At 35.8% G+C, this 17,468-nt stretch overlaps 1 protein-coding gene across 1 annotated transcript in view; it reads right to left on the bottom strand.

Moving 5' to 3' along the window:
- Nucleotides 1-17,468, bottom strand: part of LOC109060471 (TBC1 domain family member 1-like) — a 57,802-nt gene that overhangs the window by 10,387 nt on the left and 29,947 nt on the right. Inside the window, 6 exon segments of the mRNA XM_042716668.1 lie at nt 2,474-2,635; nt 3,570-3,731; nt 9,830-10,018; nt 14,098-14,234; nt 14,862-14,981; nt 17,216-17,314. Of these exon segments, the coding sequence (XP_042572602.1) occupies nt 2,474-2,635; nt 3,570-3,731; nt 9,830-10,018; nt 14,098-14,234; nt 14,862-14,981; nt 17,216-17,314 (869 nt within the window).

Genomic DNA, 17,468 nt, shown 5'->3' with positions numbered 1-17,468 from the left:
GATCTCAGAACAAACTTTATTTTTTTTTCCAAAAGTAATTACTTTTAAAGATTTGTTTGGTTGATGCTTTAACACTATGCTAGCTTTCTTCGCTATTTTCATAGCAAGTGAAGTAACAAGTTGAAATAGTATAAAAGAGCAGTTTAAAAACCTATACAAGGTTTCTAAAGTTAGCTTTAGATACATTTTTTTTAAATCAATTCAAGGTTGGCTCTGTTAAAATGTAATTTCCCAAGTGAACAAATTAAGCACAATTTAATTAAATTTAAGCACAATTTAATTAAAGATTTTTAAAAGATAATGGGCCCTGGCATGAAGAGCATATAGGATTTTACTTTAATATCAAGAATTTGTTGGTGATTCTGAAATGTCCTATTTGGCATTGTGTTTTTTTATTAGTGTTCTCAAATGATTAATCGCAATTAATCACATCCAAAATAAAAGTTTTGTTTACATAATACATGTGTGTATAGTGTATATATATATATATATATACACACACACACACACACACATGCAGAATATATATTTTGAAAATATTTACATGTATATACATTTATAAAGTTATATTCTTATATTTTATATATAAATATATTTAATATATAAACAACATATTTTCCTTAAATATACATGCATATCTGTGTATTTATATATACATAATAAATATACACAGTACACACACATATTAAGTAAACAAAAACTTTTATTTTGGATGCAATTAATCACGATTAATCATTTGACGTGCGCAAATGTTAGTAAATCATGTTGCATAATTCATTTTAATACTCTCCTCCCATAAATTTTGCGTCTGAAAGGGAAATTCCTACAAATGCATATTCAATAAGGTGAGGCACAAATATAACTGTCCACACCTTTTCAGCGCTAATCTTGACTGCGAGTCTAGTAAATTGTGACAGTACTATTTCAATGCCAAAAGATGGTTTGCACTGGCACAAGCTGTTAGTAAAACTGGCCCTAGGCATGCACCTGAAGTGGAATATAATGAAATAAAAACTGTAATATTGTCTCACTTTACATTTATTCATTTAGTAGATGTTTTTAAAAAACAAGTTCTTACTAATATCACTGATTGAATACTATTTGTTTGAATATATACATATATGTTCATGTCTGACTTGGCATCTTCCTACAAAAAATATACATTCCTATAAGATTAGGTTTCTTCCTGTGTTGCAACGCTAACTTTCTCTCTTTCTCCCTGCTGTCACTGTTCTGAGAGCCAACGACACCTCCCTTTCTTTGTCTAAGCCTCCCCATTAATCTCTCCATCTTCACATCTGTCCATCTCCGCTAGTGTCTCAACCATTCATTCAGCCTGAGGTTCTGCAGAAGTTTGTTCTCTATAACAATGGAGGTAATGATCAATTTGCAAAGAATAGAGACTTTTGTGTATACTCGGATGAACATTTTTGAAAAAATTCCAGGGCAAGCATGAGCACGTACAAGTAAGTGTATTTTAGAGAGAAAGGCAGAATAGCTGTTTTTCAGCACGCTAGAACAACATTGAGCAAGCTTGTCTTGTTGAGTTAATCAACTGGACATGTCTCTGTTGCTCAAGACATTTCTGAGAGACAAAACATCCTGATCAACATGCAGTTTACTACAATAAGTCTACTAGATATTCAACAATGATTTAGATAACCAACCACCTTCAAAGACAACAAAGTAGTAAGGGACAAAAGGACTACAGTAACTGTTCCAAAACCTAGTAAGCTGCCTATCTGCACTTTGAATCTTCTCACTGTGCGCGCGAGCTTGCATCCTTTAACTCTTAAATGTTTAAACTAGCAAAGCTTACATGAGTTCAGTTTAAACAGATATCAACGTGTGCTGTTCAGGTCTCACCTGTGCACGTAAGCTATCAGCACTCGGGTGATAATGGCATAAATGAACAACAGTGAATGGTTTGTCCATGTTTTTTTTTTTTTTTTTTTGCATCGCTGTGAAAAGCCAAAATGCGCATCCATCAACAGAAATATACATTAGCCAAACCCTATTTTTTTTTTGTGTTTAATTTATAGCAAACCATTTTACAGATGCGTTATCAGATTTCAGTTGAACCTTTTTTTGAGGTCCTTTTTAAGGTTCTGAACTAGATTTAAGGTCCTAGCACGTGCCGAACCATATGCGGAGAACCCTACAGTTAGATTTTTTCCACGAACCGTTTATTTTCATTTTTTTTAGCATTTTTTTTATTATGTTTTTTTTTATTATTAAATTTAAATCATTGAATAATTGTAAGACTTAAGTGGGGAAAGTTGTGGTCCGAGTCTCCTGTGCGCTTCATGTGATGTCCAATATTCGTGCATCAAGCACAGTTGTTGCCTATGAAGAGTGTTCCAAATTGATCACTTATGAGGTTCCATTTTAGTTAGATGGTGTCTATGTAAGCTGTAGACAACAAAGCAACTCACTAGGTTGGGGCACAGACTATTGTGTTTGTAATACTAACCCAAGTCTATGAGGATGGCATGCTGTTGGGATGTGAGCTGCTTCAGAAGCTCTTTGTAAGGAGTGTTACTGTTAGGAGGTTTGGTGCTGGGCACCTCCTTCCTCAGCAAATACTGCTCTGATAGTAACTTCCAAATCTCTCCTCGATGCTGACGAGGAACGCCTGAGAGAGAGAGAAAAACAGAAAGAAGAGCAGAAAGAGAGTGCTTCATTGATGGATTTTTTGAATGTTTACATGCCTTGAGCACAGCACCTCAGTTTTTGAGTGCTTTTTCAGTATTGTGTGATCTCATCTGACATGTAGATGGATGTCCATAAAACCACTTCAAAGAGACAAAGTCAACACCGGCAACGACTGACGTAAAAAGGTAACATGCATCCCTGCAAACCCCTCTCCATTCACACATATCCGAAAATGACATACAAAAACAACACAAATCCAAAAACCAACTTCAGGTGCAAAAAAAAGGTTCTTTGTGTAATTTCTGTGGCACTAGCGGCACCAAACCAGAATTGCAAAAACTTAGCATTTTGTGTACACTACAGTTTATGATAGATAAACCAAAAAAGCAAAGAATTACACCAGATTCATTGTGATAACATGATGATCTCTGCGTAACATCTGTACAAGTACGTGTATCTCTCATGTAAATGCCACAGTTACACTGAACTTGAACAGGTGTGTGCTTGTGTGCGTAGGTGCGTGCAATCTCACCAATCATTCTGCAGAACTACCTCTATAAAAACCTGACTATCAAAGAGACAGCTCTTCTATATGAATATACACTCACACATTCTCCAAATAAACATCAAGCATGAAGACTATTTCAAAAACATCAAATTAAAGGCTTTAAAATAACAAATGCACAAAGTTAACTCAGTTTATACTCCTCTAAAAAAAACTGAAAACGTATACACAAACTTCTAAAACAACATATTACATACTCTTCACTCAATTTACAGGTCTTGTTCAGTTAATCCAGGTGTTGAAACATTCAGTGGCTGCTAAGAAAAACCTCATACAACTCACTGTTACATCAGCTTCAACATTTTTATGTATCTATGTGTGTGTGTGTGTGTGTGTGTGTGTGTGTTACCTTGTCCCACAGCTTTGTGGATCTCCTCAGTGTCAAATCTGACCTTTGACCTCCCAGTGGTGCTGAGCATTCTCTCCCAGACTAGTGTGACATCTTTCAGACACGGAGTGATCTCTTCATAGTCCAGCTTCAGTCGTCTGCACTGCAGATCACTCTCTGATGCTGTACACACAATAAAAGAAAATTTAAGAAATTAAAAAATAATGTGCAGAATAAAGATAATCAGTTGAGTTTAAAGAACATTTTCAACACTACACCATGATGCTTTCAATTGAATTACTTACTGTCAATTCACACAGAACATGTTTTCGGCAAGGCAAGGCCAGTCAAGTTTATTTATATAGCACATTTCGTACACAATGGTAATTCAAAGTGCTTTACATAAAAGAAAGTAAAATAATCATGAAAACAAATAATCACAAAAATAAAACAAGGATTTTAAAATCTTTATTTTAAAATGAATTTAAGACAGTTAAAAATTGAAAATGATTTTACATAAAATACAGTGAATACATAAAATACAGTGCAATAAGTTCGGACACTGCACAGTGCTCATTCAATAAATGCACAGCTAAACAGATGAGTTTTGGGTCTAGATTTAAAAGTGGCTAATGTTTTAGCACATCTGATCTCTTCTGGAAGCTGATTCCAACTGCTGGCAGCATAATAACTAAAAGCAGATTCCCCTTGTTTTGTTTGAACCCTTGGTATTTCTAACTGACTCGATCCTAATGATCTGGGTGCTCTGTTAGGTTTATATTCAGTGAGCATATCTGCAATGTATTTCGGTCCTAGGTCATTGAGTGATTTATAAACGAGTAAAAGTACTTTAAAATCAATCCTAAATGTGACTGGAAGCCAGCGTAAGGACCTGAGGACTGGTGTGATATGCTCAGATTTTCTGGTTCTAATCAGAATCCTGGCAGCAGCGTTCTGGATGAGCTGCAGCTGTCTAATGGTCTTCTTGGGAAGGCCGGTGAGGAGACCATTACAATAGTCCACCCTGCTGGTGATAAAGGCATGAACAAGTTTCTCAAAGTCTTGCCTGGAAACAAAACCTCTAATTCTTGCAATGTTTTTTAGATGATAGTATGCTGATTGCTTTGACATGACTACTGAAACTAAGGTCTGTCTCTAGAATCACACCAAGATTCCTGACTTGATTTTTAGTTGTTTGACCCCTAGTGTCAAGGTATGTATTCACCTTGAAAACTTCATCTTTGTTTCCAAATGCAATGACTTCAGTTTTTTCCTTGTTTAACTGAAGAAAGTTCTGGCACATCCAACTGTTAATTTCATCAATGCATTGGCAGAGGGAGTTAATGGGGCTTTAGTCATTTGGTGATAAGGCTAGGTAAATCTGGGTATCATCAGCATAGCTGTGATAGGTAATTTGGTTTTTTTCTCATTATTTGACTTAGTGGGAGCATATACAGGCTAAACAAGAGCGGTGTAAGAATTGAGCCTTGTGGGACTCCGCATGTCATGGACATCCACTTAGACTTATGCTCTCCTATACTCACATAATAACTTCTCCCTTCTAAGTATGACCCGAACCATTTGAGTACCATCCCAGAAAGCCCGAGTCTCTGTAGAAGTATGTTATAATCGACAGTGTCAAACGCAGCACTGAGATCTAGTAATACCAGCACTGATATTTTGCCAGAATCAGAATTTAAGCGAATATCATTTATTATCTTAATGAGCGCTGTTCTCTGTTCTGTGATGCGGTTGGAAACCAGATTGAAAACTGTCCAGGTATCCATTTGAGTTTAACTATTTGTCCAGCTGATTAAAAACTACCTTTTCTATAATTTTGCCTATAAAAGAAAGATTTGATATTGGTCTATAATTGCTCAAAATGGTGTTATCTAGATTGCTCTTTTTCAGAAGGGGCTTGACAACTGCAGTTTTCAGGGAGTTTGGAAAAGTCCCAGAAAGAAGTGAGGCGTTCACCACTTCTAAGAGAACTGCTACTAAACAGTTAAGCACACTTTTGAAAAAAGATGTGGGAAGTGTGTCAAGATAGCAGGTTGACAATTTTAGGTGCTGCACTATTTCTTCCAAAATGTTGCTATCAAACGTTTCAAAAATAGACACAGTATCTTTTTGATATTGCGGCCGAATCTGTCTGACCTCTGCACAACTTGAGGATGTGCTAATCACCTTCCTGATATTAATGATCTTCTCAGAAAAGAAGGAAGCAAACTCATTGCATTTGCTGTCTGAGAGCATTTAACTGGGAATCTGACTTGGGGGGGTTGTCAGTCTCTCAACAGTAGCAAAAAGAGTATGAGTGTTGTTTAAGTTACTGTTTATTATGTTTGAGAAGAAACTCTGTCTAGCTGTGGCTAGTTCCACACTGAAAGCATGAAGGCTGTCTTTATAGATGCTATAGTGAATTTCAAGTTTCGTCTTCCGCCACATCCGCTCAGCTTTTCTGCATTGTCTTTTCATACTCTGTACTTCTGTTCAGTTTTTCCAAGCTGATTTCTGTCTGCTAGTTTTCTTACTGACTATTACAGGAGCAATATCATTGATAACATTCTGTGTCTCTGGTGTTTCCGGGGGCTGTGATATGTTGTCCTGGCTTCCCTGGCTGTTTTCCAGAAAGTAGTCCTTGAGTGCTGAGTCTTGGAGCTGTTTTGATACGTCACAGTCTGTCTGTGATGAGCTTTGTGGGCAGGGCTCAGCCGGGATGGTGTCCATGAGCAGTGCTTGTTGTGGCTGCGTGATGTTTTCAGTGTCCTTGTGGGATGTGTCAACCACATGAAGACTCGGACCAGGTGTGTGTGTGCTGAATGGATTAACACACTCTGCTGAAGTATGGCGGATGGAGAAGTAGATACTGTCCTTAAGCACTCTAGCACCAAGTTTGTTTGGGTGGAGGCCATCCGGTTTAAACGGTTGTCTATGGCCCCAGAAAAGATTGAAGTTGTCGATGAAATTCACTCCTTTCATATTGCAAGATCTTTGTAGCCATGTGTCCAGCCCAAGCAACCATGAAAACATATTAGTTCCCCTTGCTGGGAGTGGTCCACTGATGAACGAGTGAATTTTAAGTCTTCAAAAGCCGTGTTTCAATAATGGATGTTTATTTAGGAAGTAGGTAGGTTTTTTGTGGTGGTATTTTTTTTTTTTCGTCGTGAAGGAGGATGTATATAAATTTAGTTGTGGGTAAAAAGAAGCTCAGTCAGAAAGTCCCTGCTTGCAAGGTAATACTTTTTCAAAGGTCCGGAACTTTCGGGGACGGGACTTGGGCGCTAAACATGCTGATTGGTTGAATTCACGTAGCATTGTGATTTCAACCACCATTTATTCGGATAATTTTCAAAATATTACTGCTATTGTGTCATCAAATGTAGTTTTAAAAGTATTTCAGGCAAGAATGTAGTTGTTTAAAACTCAAATCTGTGGTTTATTTATAAAGACAGTGCCTATTTAAAAATGTGTTTTGCCGCTTTCGGAGACGATCAGCTCCAAGCGATCAGCAGGAGCTCAGTGCTCACGTATCTGCCGAGAGCAGTCTCAACTCGGCTAGTCCTTCTGACATTTGCCGCTGGCTCCAATGTCTCTTTAATGGTTAAACATAAAATATAATTTGTTTTGGGTAAATCTAACAGATAATCTTTGGTCTTTATTCAATTTATCTATATGTTAAAATGAAAATAAAAAGAGGCAATTGATATAATATTTCGTTTCACTGTAATGTAGGCTGTATATATACACATTTCCCTGAACTAAGTACATTTCTACGGCTATTATTCTGTTTAAATGAAAATGAAAGGAGGCAGTGGTATTTGATATCCTATTTCGTCTTATTGTAAATATACAGTGAGGAAAATTGCAGTAGCCAAGGTGAGCTGACTGATGTTATCAAGTATGCTGCTGTTTGCAGAATTACCAGATTTGCGTCATCCCATCTGCGGGAGATCACACTCCAGAGTCGAACTCGCAAAGTCCGAACTACCGAGGATGCAAGTCCGAAATTTGCACTCTGTTTTGCACTCCACTCACATTTGATGTATTTTGCATGAAACCGTGTTCAACTTCGAAAAAAAACTGTCTAGAGATCTTAATTTTTTTTCCATTCCACTGGCCGCATGTTACATTTTTCTAAGCAAAAACACATACTGTTTCAATGGCACCTTACTTAACTTTTTCAGTAACATCTTTTTCAATATTTATTTGTTCTCATGTGAAAAAAAGCTTAAGTTACATAGCCCAACACTAACAAGAAAATAAAACTGAAACATCTAAATTTTAAGAACAACATTTAAGATTAATTGCATGTAGCAATAGCTGTTTTTGTTGCCATTTTTAAATTATTTGTAATACATATATTATTTTTATTGCTATAGTCTGAAGATTAGGCTGTTTATATCTCGTAATTAAAAAGTAAAAGTAAAATCATAATTAAAAAACAGTTTTACATATTGGTTATCAGATACAAACTTATTTACTACGGTTTAAAAGTTTGGGGTTGGTAAGATTTGTAAACTTTTTTTGAAAGAAGTCTCTGATGCTCACTAAGGCTGCATTTAATTTATCAAAAATAAAGTTAAAAATATATTGTGACAGTAATATTGTGAAATATTATTAGTTTCCCATTTTTATTTGTGTGTGTGTGTGTGTGTGTGTTTGTGTGTGTGTGTGTGTGTGTGTGTGTGTGTGTGTGTGTGTGATTGCAATTTTCCACTGATCCTTTAAAAATCATTCTAATATGCTGATCTGGTTCTCAAAAAACATTTCATATTTTTAACGAAGAAAACGCTAGTGCTGTTCAATATTTGAACAGATTTTTTTTTTTTTTGTCAGAATTCTTTGATTAACAGAAAAAAATAACTGAAATGGAAATCTTGTAACATTTACTGTCACTGTAATGCATAATTTAATGCCTCCTTGCTGAATATAAGTATTAATTTCTCTAAAAAACAATAATTGACCCCAAACCTTTTAACTGTAGTATACATACAGAATATTAACCATGGGATACAAAAACTGTATTGGGAAAAAGTTGATTGTGTGAAATAGTATTCTTATTGTTATATGTATGATACTTTGCTTTATTGCCATTTGTTGGTATATCATTAAAAATACTTTTTATAAATTCTGTATTAATGAAATTCTATTTTAAGTCTATTTTTTGTTTTTAAGTCCAACAGTGTAGTTTAATTTGTTTTTCTTTTAAATGGAAGAGTTAAACAAGTGGAGAGTAAAGGAGAGGCAGACAACATATGCCCAACATGCAGCAGAATATCTTCATTATACAGTTGTTATGACTGTATTTTTTACATTGTTTTTGTTTTTATTGGGATTAATAAGACCAATTTCACTTCATTATACAGTCGTTATGACTGTATTAAGATTAATAAGGAGATGCAAGAAGGGAAAATCAGGAACAAGAGAAAAAAAAAATAAAATAAAACATTAAAGAAAGCAGGAAAAAAACAGAAATAGTAGTCTCCAAAGTGTCAAACATCAGAAGTTAAGAAGGAAAGTGGTAATATAAACACAGGCTAGATGTAGGGCAGACAGTCTTCCCAGTACACATCTTCTGACCCACTTCTTTATGCCCACACCCTATTCAATAGGTCTGGCTGCTTTCTTTTTAAGTTTCTGTTCTTTCTTTTAAGTTCATGAGAAGCATGACTGGGCATGGCAGGGCAGGACATGACACTGCCATTCATGAGCACACCCAAATCAGACCGCATCTTTGCAAGCAAAGCTCTTCACCTGTCATGATCATCTCATAACCTGCAGCAGGGACTTCCAGGTAAGGGAGCGCATGGGTGTGCCAGATTGTGCAGAAATGTGTTTGTATGCTACTGTTTATGGAAGGTGCTTTTGTGTATGCCAGTTGAACGTATGCCAGACAAATCACCCGTCTGACAGCAGCATATGACCTAAAAACAGATCTGAATTCCCATGAACCGCAGAAGGAAAAAAGTCTTAATGCTAAATACCATTCATTGAATAAATCTAAATTTAAGCTCTTGTACAAGCAGAATTATACTAACATTAACCAAAGTAATAACAAACTTAAATAAGCTAACATAATGTATGGCCAATTTTGGTGCAAAGGTGAATATGAACTAGAGCCAACTACAAATCTAAAACCAGTATCGCATAATTGATTTCATTTTTGTTAATTGAATTTGTAAAGGCATCCTACTTTCAGTTTGTTACTTTGTCATTTGTATGAGGAATTCACAATGTTCACAGTGATAATAGTTATTGTGTGATTGTTTGTGTTTCACCTTGTAGTTTCTGGTTCTCTCTCTCCATCCGCAGCAGGAGAATTTGTTGAAGAATTGTTTTCCTCCATAACGCTCTTAGCTCTGCCCCACTCCTCTTTCTCCTCTCCTCTGGCACCGCCTCCAGGACGCTGTCCCCGCCCCCCACTCCGCCTCCTAGCGCCATTCTGTTGCCAACCTCTAAGGTGGATTCTGGAAAACAGAATAGTTTTCATCACAATAGCATAAAATTAATATGAACTACCAATATTTGCCTACTGTCACCCAGCATCATCTACAGTAAACAACATCTACATCAACTAGTAATACTAGTAGAATAGCTACCAATCCAAAATCAATAACCATCATCTTTCTAAATCAACAACACCTATATCTATTACCAACATCACCATTACTTATCACTGGTATAAAATATCATTTATGTAAGCTTAAAATTCTTCAGATCAAGGTTAATAACTAATAAGCTTACACTAAATAAACACTTCAATTCATATGACTGTAATTCTTTTATTGAGATAGTGTTGTTATGATGTTATAGTTAGTGAATGATGATAATAGAAGATGATGTAATAAGTAGTTGATTTTTTCACATCACTTTAATAAACGGCAGGTGTATTGAATAATGGCATGGGTTCTCCACAATAATTTTTTCCGTTTTCTCTTTTCTATGTTTGAAAAAATTAACACTTAACAAAAGAGCAAACCACAAAACACACAGAAATACAAACACATGCATAACACTCAAATACAAGTGTCCATGCGTACAGGCAGAGGTGTTAAAAATAAAGCGAACACCACCCAAACTACAGGGTGGATCCGAGACCTCAAAATTCCCTTTGTGTTTACAAAGTGAGAAAATTTTGCATAAAGAAAAATAAAATGTACTGTTATATATAGTATAAACACAGAGTGAGATCACCTAAAACACTGTGCTGCATAATCACAAGGAAAAGAAAAATCAAATAAGAGTGTTGAAATAAAACAGCATTCACCCACACACTATACATCTTTCCTTCATCGCACTCATGTAACACACAAAACCAGATCTTGTCTAAACTAGTGGTCGACCGATATATTGCCTCGGCCGAGTTTTTGGCATTTTTCAAATATCGGCATTGGCCAATAAGTTTTTCTGCTTGGCCGATGTGTGACTTTTATTTTGACGGTGCTGAGAAAGGCAGTGCCTGAGCACACACAGCTCACATTCTCCCTCTTGTTCACTGTAGTCATTAACATTTCTGTCTAACAGGGATAGAAGTCTGTCTAATAATCATAGAGAATGTTTAACCCTCTGGGGTCTAAGGGGTTTTGGGGGCCTGGAGAAGTGTTGACATCCCCGGCTTTTTGGCTTTTTTCAGTTGCTTATAAACATATACATGGCTAAAGTCTAATAACAACTGCAATCAGTACAAAACTGGGCTACAATAATATGTAAATAGCATGTATGTACATGATTGTGTTTTTGAGAAAACAATGTTTATGCGTGGTCAGTGAAAAACTATAATTTTAAAGTCACTGAAATAAGGTCATAAAACACCAAGAGAACATTTGTTCACAAGACTGTCAAACATGGACCTTGTAGACTAGAATTTTTGCTTCAAAATGATGTGAAAATCATCTTGTTTACTCGCTCACAGAAAACAATAGATTGATTTAAATTTTCTAAGACACTTTTTGTTTAGAGGGGGTATGTGTGTGTGCGTGATTGAACATCAATATTTGTGTGATTCACACCTGAGAAGACAAAGGCCCGCATAATGAGCTGCATAATGAGCCTTTTAGAGCCTTTTAAAGGGAAGAGTTACAATAAAGAACGTGAGGACAAAATAAATTTATATATTTTTTTGTGTTTCGTAGTTTATTTAGAATATATTTAATTATCCCACAAAATAACTTGAGATTCACTTGCGAGTGCAGTTTAAACAGTTTATTAGGAACAATCAAAGCTGACTTTCAAAGCTGAATTTTTAGCATCATTACTCCAGTCACACAATCCTTCAGAAATCATTCTAATATTCTGATTTGCAGTCTACTCAAAAAAAAAACATTTTTTATTTATTATTATTATTATTATTTTTTTAATTGTTGGAAGAGCATCGTTTTTTGTATGATTATTGTTTTATTTATCATCACTTATGTGCGTTTTAATTTCTATATAATACTGACTCCCAGCTTTTAAATGGTATAGTGTATATTGTTAAACTTGGAGTAGGACTGGAGTAATGATGCTGAAAATTTAGCTTTGATCACAGGAATGAATTAAATTTTTAAATATATTCAATTAGAAAGCAGTTATTTAAAACAGTAAAAATATTTCACAATATTACTGCTTTAGCAAATGTAACTTTCTATATTTTGGATAAATAATGCAGGCTGGTCAGCAGAAGAGAATTCTTCGTTCAAAAACATTTAAAAATCTTACTGTTCAAATGTTTTGACTGGTATTGTGTCATGTTGCAATATATAAATTAACATCACATACCTGGCACATACCTCATATTACTTTTTTATATCTTATTGCTGTCGATGGGGTTATACGGTAGAAAATGGAAAAAAAAAAAAAAACATAAAAAAAAAAAAAAACATATCGGATCGGCGCACCCCTAATTTAAAGTGTATTTTATTATTTAAAAGACTCACTGTTATAAATGTATTACAAATTGTTAAATTTTTTACTGAAAAAATGTAAATAATTTAAATTAATAAATATGAAAGAATAATAATAAATATATAGGAAAAATGGCAAGAGGGCATTTACAACCAATATTTGAGATTCCTGCACGGTAATATACAAGTCAAGTACAACTTCTCAAGACAGTGAGAGAACTGAAGTGCCTTTATACACACACACACACACACACACACACTTGGTCTTCGTCAGACAATGTTTCTGCCTAACATAATTTAAGGCTTTCAACAGAAGGGCCATACAACTTCTCTCATAACAGCAATTTCTTATGTCAGGAATCATACACGCGCACACACACACACACACACACACACACCTGACCCAGTTCCAGTGGGGTGGAGCAGCACATGTGTTTAAGTGTATGTGTGGAGATTGCTACAGCGGACACTGACGCACTCGGACACTTGGGCGCCGGTTACTCCCACTGTAAATTGACTTGGGCGCCGGTTACTCCCACTGTAAATGCACACAGACACAGACGCGTGTGTAGATAATTGGTGTTTGTGCACTGGCCAACACCTTGCAAGTGTACAAACACACATATATAATTGGGTCAATAAGGCCGGTGCTTTCCAGCAGATATCTGTCAACATGACCTCCTGCAAAACACCACACCCAACACACACACATGCCTACATTACCTCATTAACACAAACATTACTTCATTCAGCACAGACACACACTTGTCAAGACACACCCAAATATACTGGAGAAACACACACCCAACAAGAGCGCTCTTGGCACGCATTCTGCTTTAAGGAAGAGTACTCATATTACTGCACAGAAATCAACATACATTTTTCCGTAAACAAAAAAAAAAAAGTCAGTTCTCCAGAATCAGATACTGGACACCTTTTTATTGAGCATACAAACACAGTCTAACACAACTATGGAAGCCTGTTTTAGCTTTAAAGAAAAAAAAGTATTTGAGACTTGATATGTCACAATTTCAATTTTATTTCTTGCAATAGTATCTTTAAATCTCACAGTATGACTTTATATTATATTAACTTATTTTAAACTTGAATCATTTTGTAACAACTGTTAAACCTGGGCTCCAACACCATACTTTTCAGACATTTCATTTTTTGAGCCTATTAAGTTAAACAAAAGTGTTCACACACACATACACACACACACCTGAGGGGTGTTTTGACATCCGGATCAACATTTACTGCGAGGTGCTGCCAAGTCTAATGAGCTACCAACTTCAAAATAACAGACCTGATTTGCTGTTTTGGCAGCTCAAGAAAGAAAGACACAAAACAGGTGTCAATCAAATTAGAAAAGATAAGAAATGAAAGAATTGTGTGTGTTGTTTTTGGTGCTGTGGGGGGGTAGAGGAAGGTGATAATCACTGTAATTCTGTTTCTTTGCCAAAAGAAACAGTAAGACCAAGTCGGTTGTCAGTTGTCAAACTCACTTTAATTAATTCTTTACCATGTCATTAAGAGCAAGAGCGCTATCTAGTGGACATCAAGAGTTACCGCAGCATGTAGATGTACTACAATGTAGAGTGTAGTTGATAAAGGTGATGTTTTGCATTGATGTACTCTATTTACATATACAACTAGGGTGTTACCTGTGGAGTCTGAGCCCTTCTGTGGTGTGGCAACTCTTAAGAAGATCTGTTGTCTCCAGGAGTGTCGCCGGCTACGTAATGGACTGTCATCCCCAACAACACACACTGCTCCAGGACTGGACAGGGCCGCCACATCACTAAACACACATAGACACACATGAGCTAAGGCATCCATTCACAAATAAATTCACATACAGACAGACAGCAGTCACAGACTTCTGGCAGAATGAACATAGCATATTACATTTCTATAAGCATATTAAATTTGAAAGCTCATAAAACAAGACAAAAAAAATATTATATTTTAATTTATTTGTACTTTTTTTAAACATACTGTACCCTTGCTACTATCCAGCATTCTATCTTTAAAAACACTAATAATTCATCACTGTTAAATGTAATGTTTATAAAATCCCATAAAGTATTAGTGTACATTATAATGCTGTGATGTATTTATTATTTTATTTTTAAAATATGATACTGCATTTAATTCACAAACACTAGGCTATCCATTTTTAATCCTTTCAAAATAAGAATAATGTCTATGCTCGTCTTCTGAAAATGCATTAACAAAAACTCTGTGGAACAAGTACTCAATTAGTTGATTTTCGGTGCACATCCTTATTAATTACAAGAACATTTATCTTTGTCTATTAAATCCTTATCCACATGAGCCTCTGTGAAGAGCAGGTGAAGAAAAAGAATAGAGATGGAAGACAGAAAAATGGAAAGATGGATTGGCAGAATGCGAAGAAACAGAGTACCTCTTTCTCTGAGAGTCACTGGTATCATCACTCTCCACTACAGGGGCCAGAAATTTGAGGAAATTTGGAACAGAGGAGGAGGAGTGTAATCTTGCTCTAAAGCCACTCAGCCCTGATGGACTGAGAGATAGAGAATGTGAAAAAGAGAGCGAGAGAGAGGCCACAGAGTAAAGGAGTGAGACAGGGGGTTAATGTAGTGTGAAGGGTAGTATGTGTGAAAGAGCACAAAAGGGAAATCTATACTTTTCTTGTTAAATTAAAACTGAGAACACATTGGGGTGAATTCACCAAAAAGCCATGTGAATTGAATGTGTGGTATTTTGGGGTGAACACCTGTGTTTTGTCCATGTAGTAACTGATTCAAATCATTGAAATAAAGCTGAAATAAAATGAAATATAAATATTAGATAAAAAGCTTAAATGTGAATGAAAACTACAAATGTTGTCTTGGCAACTAAATAAACTAAAAGTAAAACTAAAATAAAAATGAAAGATAAATAGAAATAAAAAATAATAAAAATGACAAAAACATTTAACATAATTACTAAAACAAAGTATAAATAAAATGAAAACTGAAAATATAAAAATAAAAGCTAATTCAAAATATATATAAATAATACAACAGTACATAAATAATACCAAAATAACACTATTATAATGGCGTTTTGAAAGAAAAATAATATCCCCAGTACTGCAACTTGATATTATGCACCAAAAATTGATTTGATAGTGAAAAGTGGCAGTTACACATTAGAATTATATATATTATTAAATTGCGTGGTTATGCATAATATAACAATTAATTTATTTGTACTTCATACCCAGGCTTAATACTCAGTATCCATACATAACACAGACCTCTAAATAAATTTAATCAATAATATATATTTTTTGGATTTTCTAGACCATTTTAAGTTGTAAAGTGAGCAGGGTATATTAAAATTTAAAGCATGGCTTCTGCAGGCATGTGTTATGATACTGAGAGGGGCAAAGGCTGCCTGTGCCTTCCCAAGCTCTACAGTGCCCTATAATTTACTATGGTGGAAAATGGAACTGGATCGCACTCAGATTTGAAACTGCCCCACTTATTTTCACGTTAACTTACGTAAACCTTGCTCCAGATCAAGAATGATATCAATCCACTTCAGCTCTATTAGGCCAGCAGTTCTCAATTCCAGTCCTTGCGACCCCCTGCTCTGAACATTTGTTATGTCTCTCTTTGTTAACACACCTGATTCAGATAATCAGCTCGTTAGAAGTGAGCTCCGTGCATGAACTGTGTTCCCATTGACATGGTCCCTACACAGTATTCATTGCTCCCTACTCCCTAAGCCGGGGGAATCTCTTGAAGTTTACTTCACTTTGGAACATTCATTCACAGATTTGATGAATACAATTTAAACTCAAATTCACGTCTTGCACACTTCACTGCACTTTGAATGGAGTATATACGTTCGCTTCGAACTGAAACCAAGGCGGAATATCCTGTGATGTCCAATCTGCAGGGCACTTAACATTCGAATAGAACAAACGTCTGAAGCGATAAGAGAGACATACAAAATGTGCAGAGCAGGGGGTCGCGAGGACTGGAACTGAGAACCGCTGTATTAGCCTACATCAGTTAACTAGTTGGCATATCTGTTCTTCATGTGGAGCAGCATATCAAATTAATTATGTAAGTATAAATCTTTTAGTTTAAACATGCTCCTGAAAATAGCCATTATTTGGTTCTTTTGCATTTATGTTTGATCTGAGAATAAACATGACATTATTTTCTTCACAACTTATAGCATTCTAAAACAACATTCAGAGATAATAGAGGCAATTCTAAAATAACATTCTATGCATGTGTCATGTAATCAACATCAGAGCGCCATCCTCAGGCTGAATATCACAAGCACATTAGACCTCCACCAAAAACATGTCTGTGTGTGTTGAGCGATTGGAATATGAAGACCCAGAATCTGTCCTTAATTCAGTCAGGAGCTGCTACTGTGTTCAACCTAAATCTTTTGGCGAAAGATTACAAAAATAAACATAAACTGCAAACAGTAAACTGAGAGTATTTTAATTGAAAGGCATCATTTCTATTGATGGAGGCAGCAGTACTGATATAGAAGAGAGGTCTAACTAGACCACATCCTAGCTATCTCCTGTGTCCTCAACAACCTAGCTCTCAGAACCAGCCTCCAAGTTCAATTTGTTTTAAGTGAAATCTCCCCAATGTGTTTTCACAAACTTTTCCACAAAAAGCACAGAAACTTCAGAAGAAAATAACTTTACGAAGGAAAACAGTACCTTGACCTGTTTGTGAATGACAGTAGTACAGAGAAAGACACATACACACACCTCACCTCCACTTGAGGGGCCGGGTGGAATGATCAAGAGCAAATGTACGAGGCCTCAACGGCCGCTGACACACAGGAGAGGAAGAAGCCGGAGGGGATGAAGGACTGATGAAAATACAGAAAGGATGGAAGAAATAAAAGCCGACGCAAAGGAATATGAAAGCAGAGAGGCACAGAATGAAAAAGTGAAGCACACAGTAAACTGAATTCACACTGCAGCCTAAAAAAAATGTGATGCAAGAAAAGAAAAGAGAAATCC

This window comes from Cyprinus carpio, chromosome B1 (assembly GCF_018340385.1).
Source record: "Cyprinus carpio isolate SPL01 chromosome B1, ASM1834038v1, whole genome shotgun sequence".
Taxonomy (NCBI): domain Eukaryota; kingdom Metazoa; phylum Chordata; class Actinopteri; order Cypriniformes; family Cyprinidae; genus Cyprinus; species Cyprinus carpio.
Note: the sequence above shows the minus strand (reverse complement) of the source record. Positions and strands in the feature narration are given on the sequence as shown.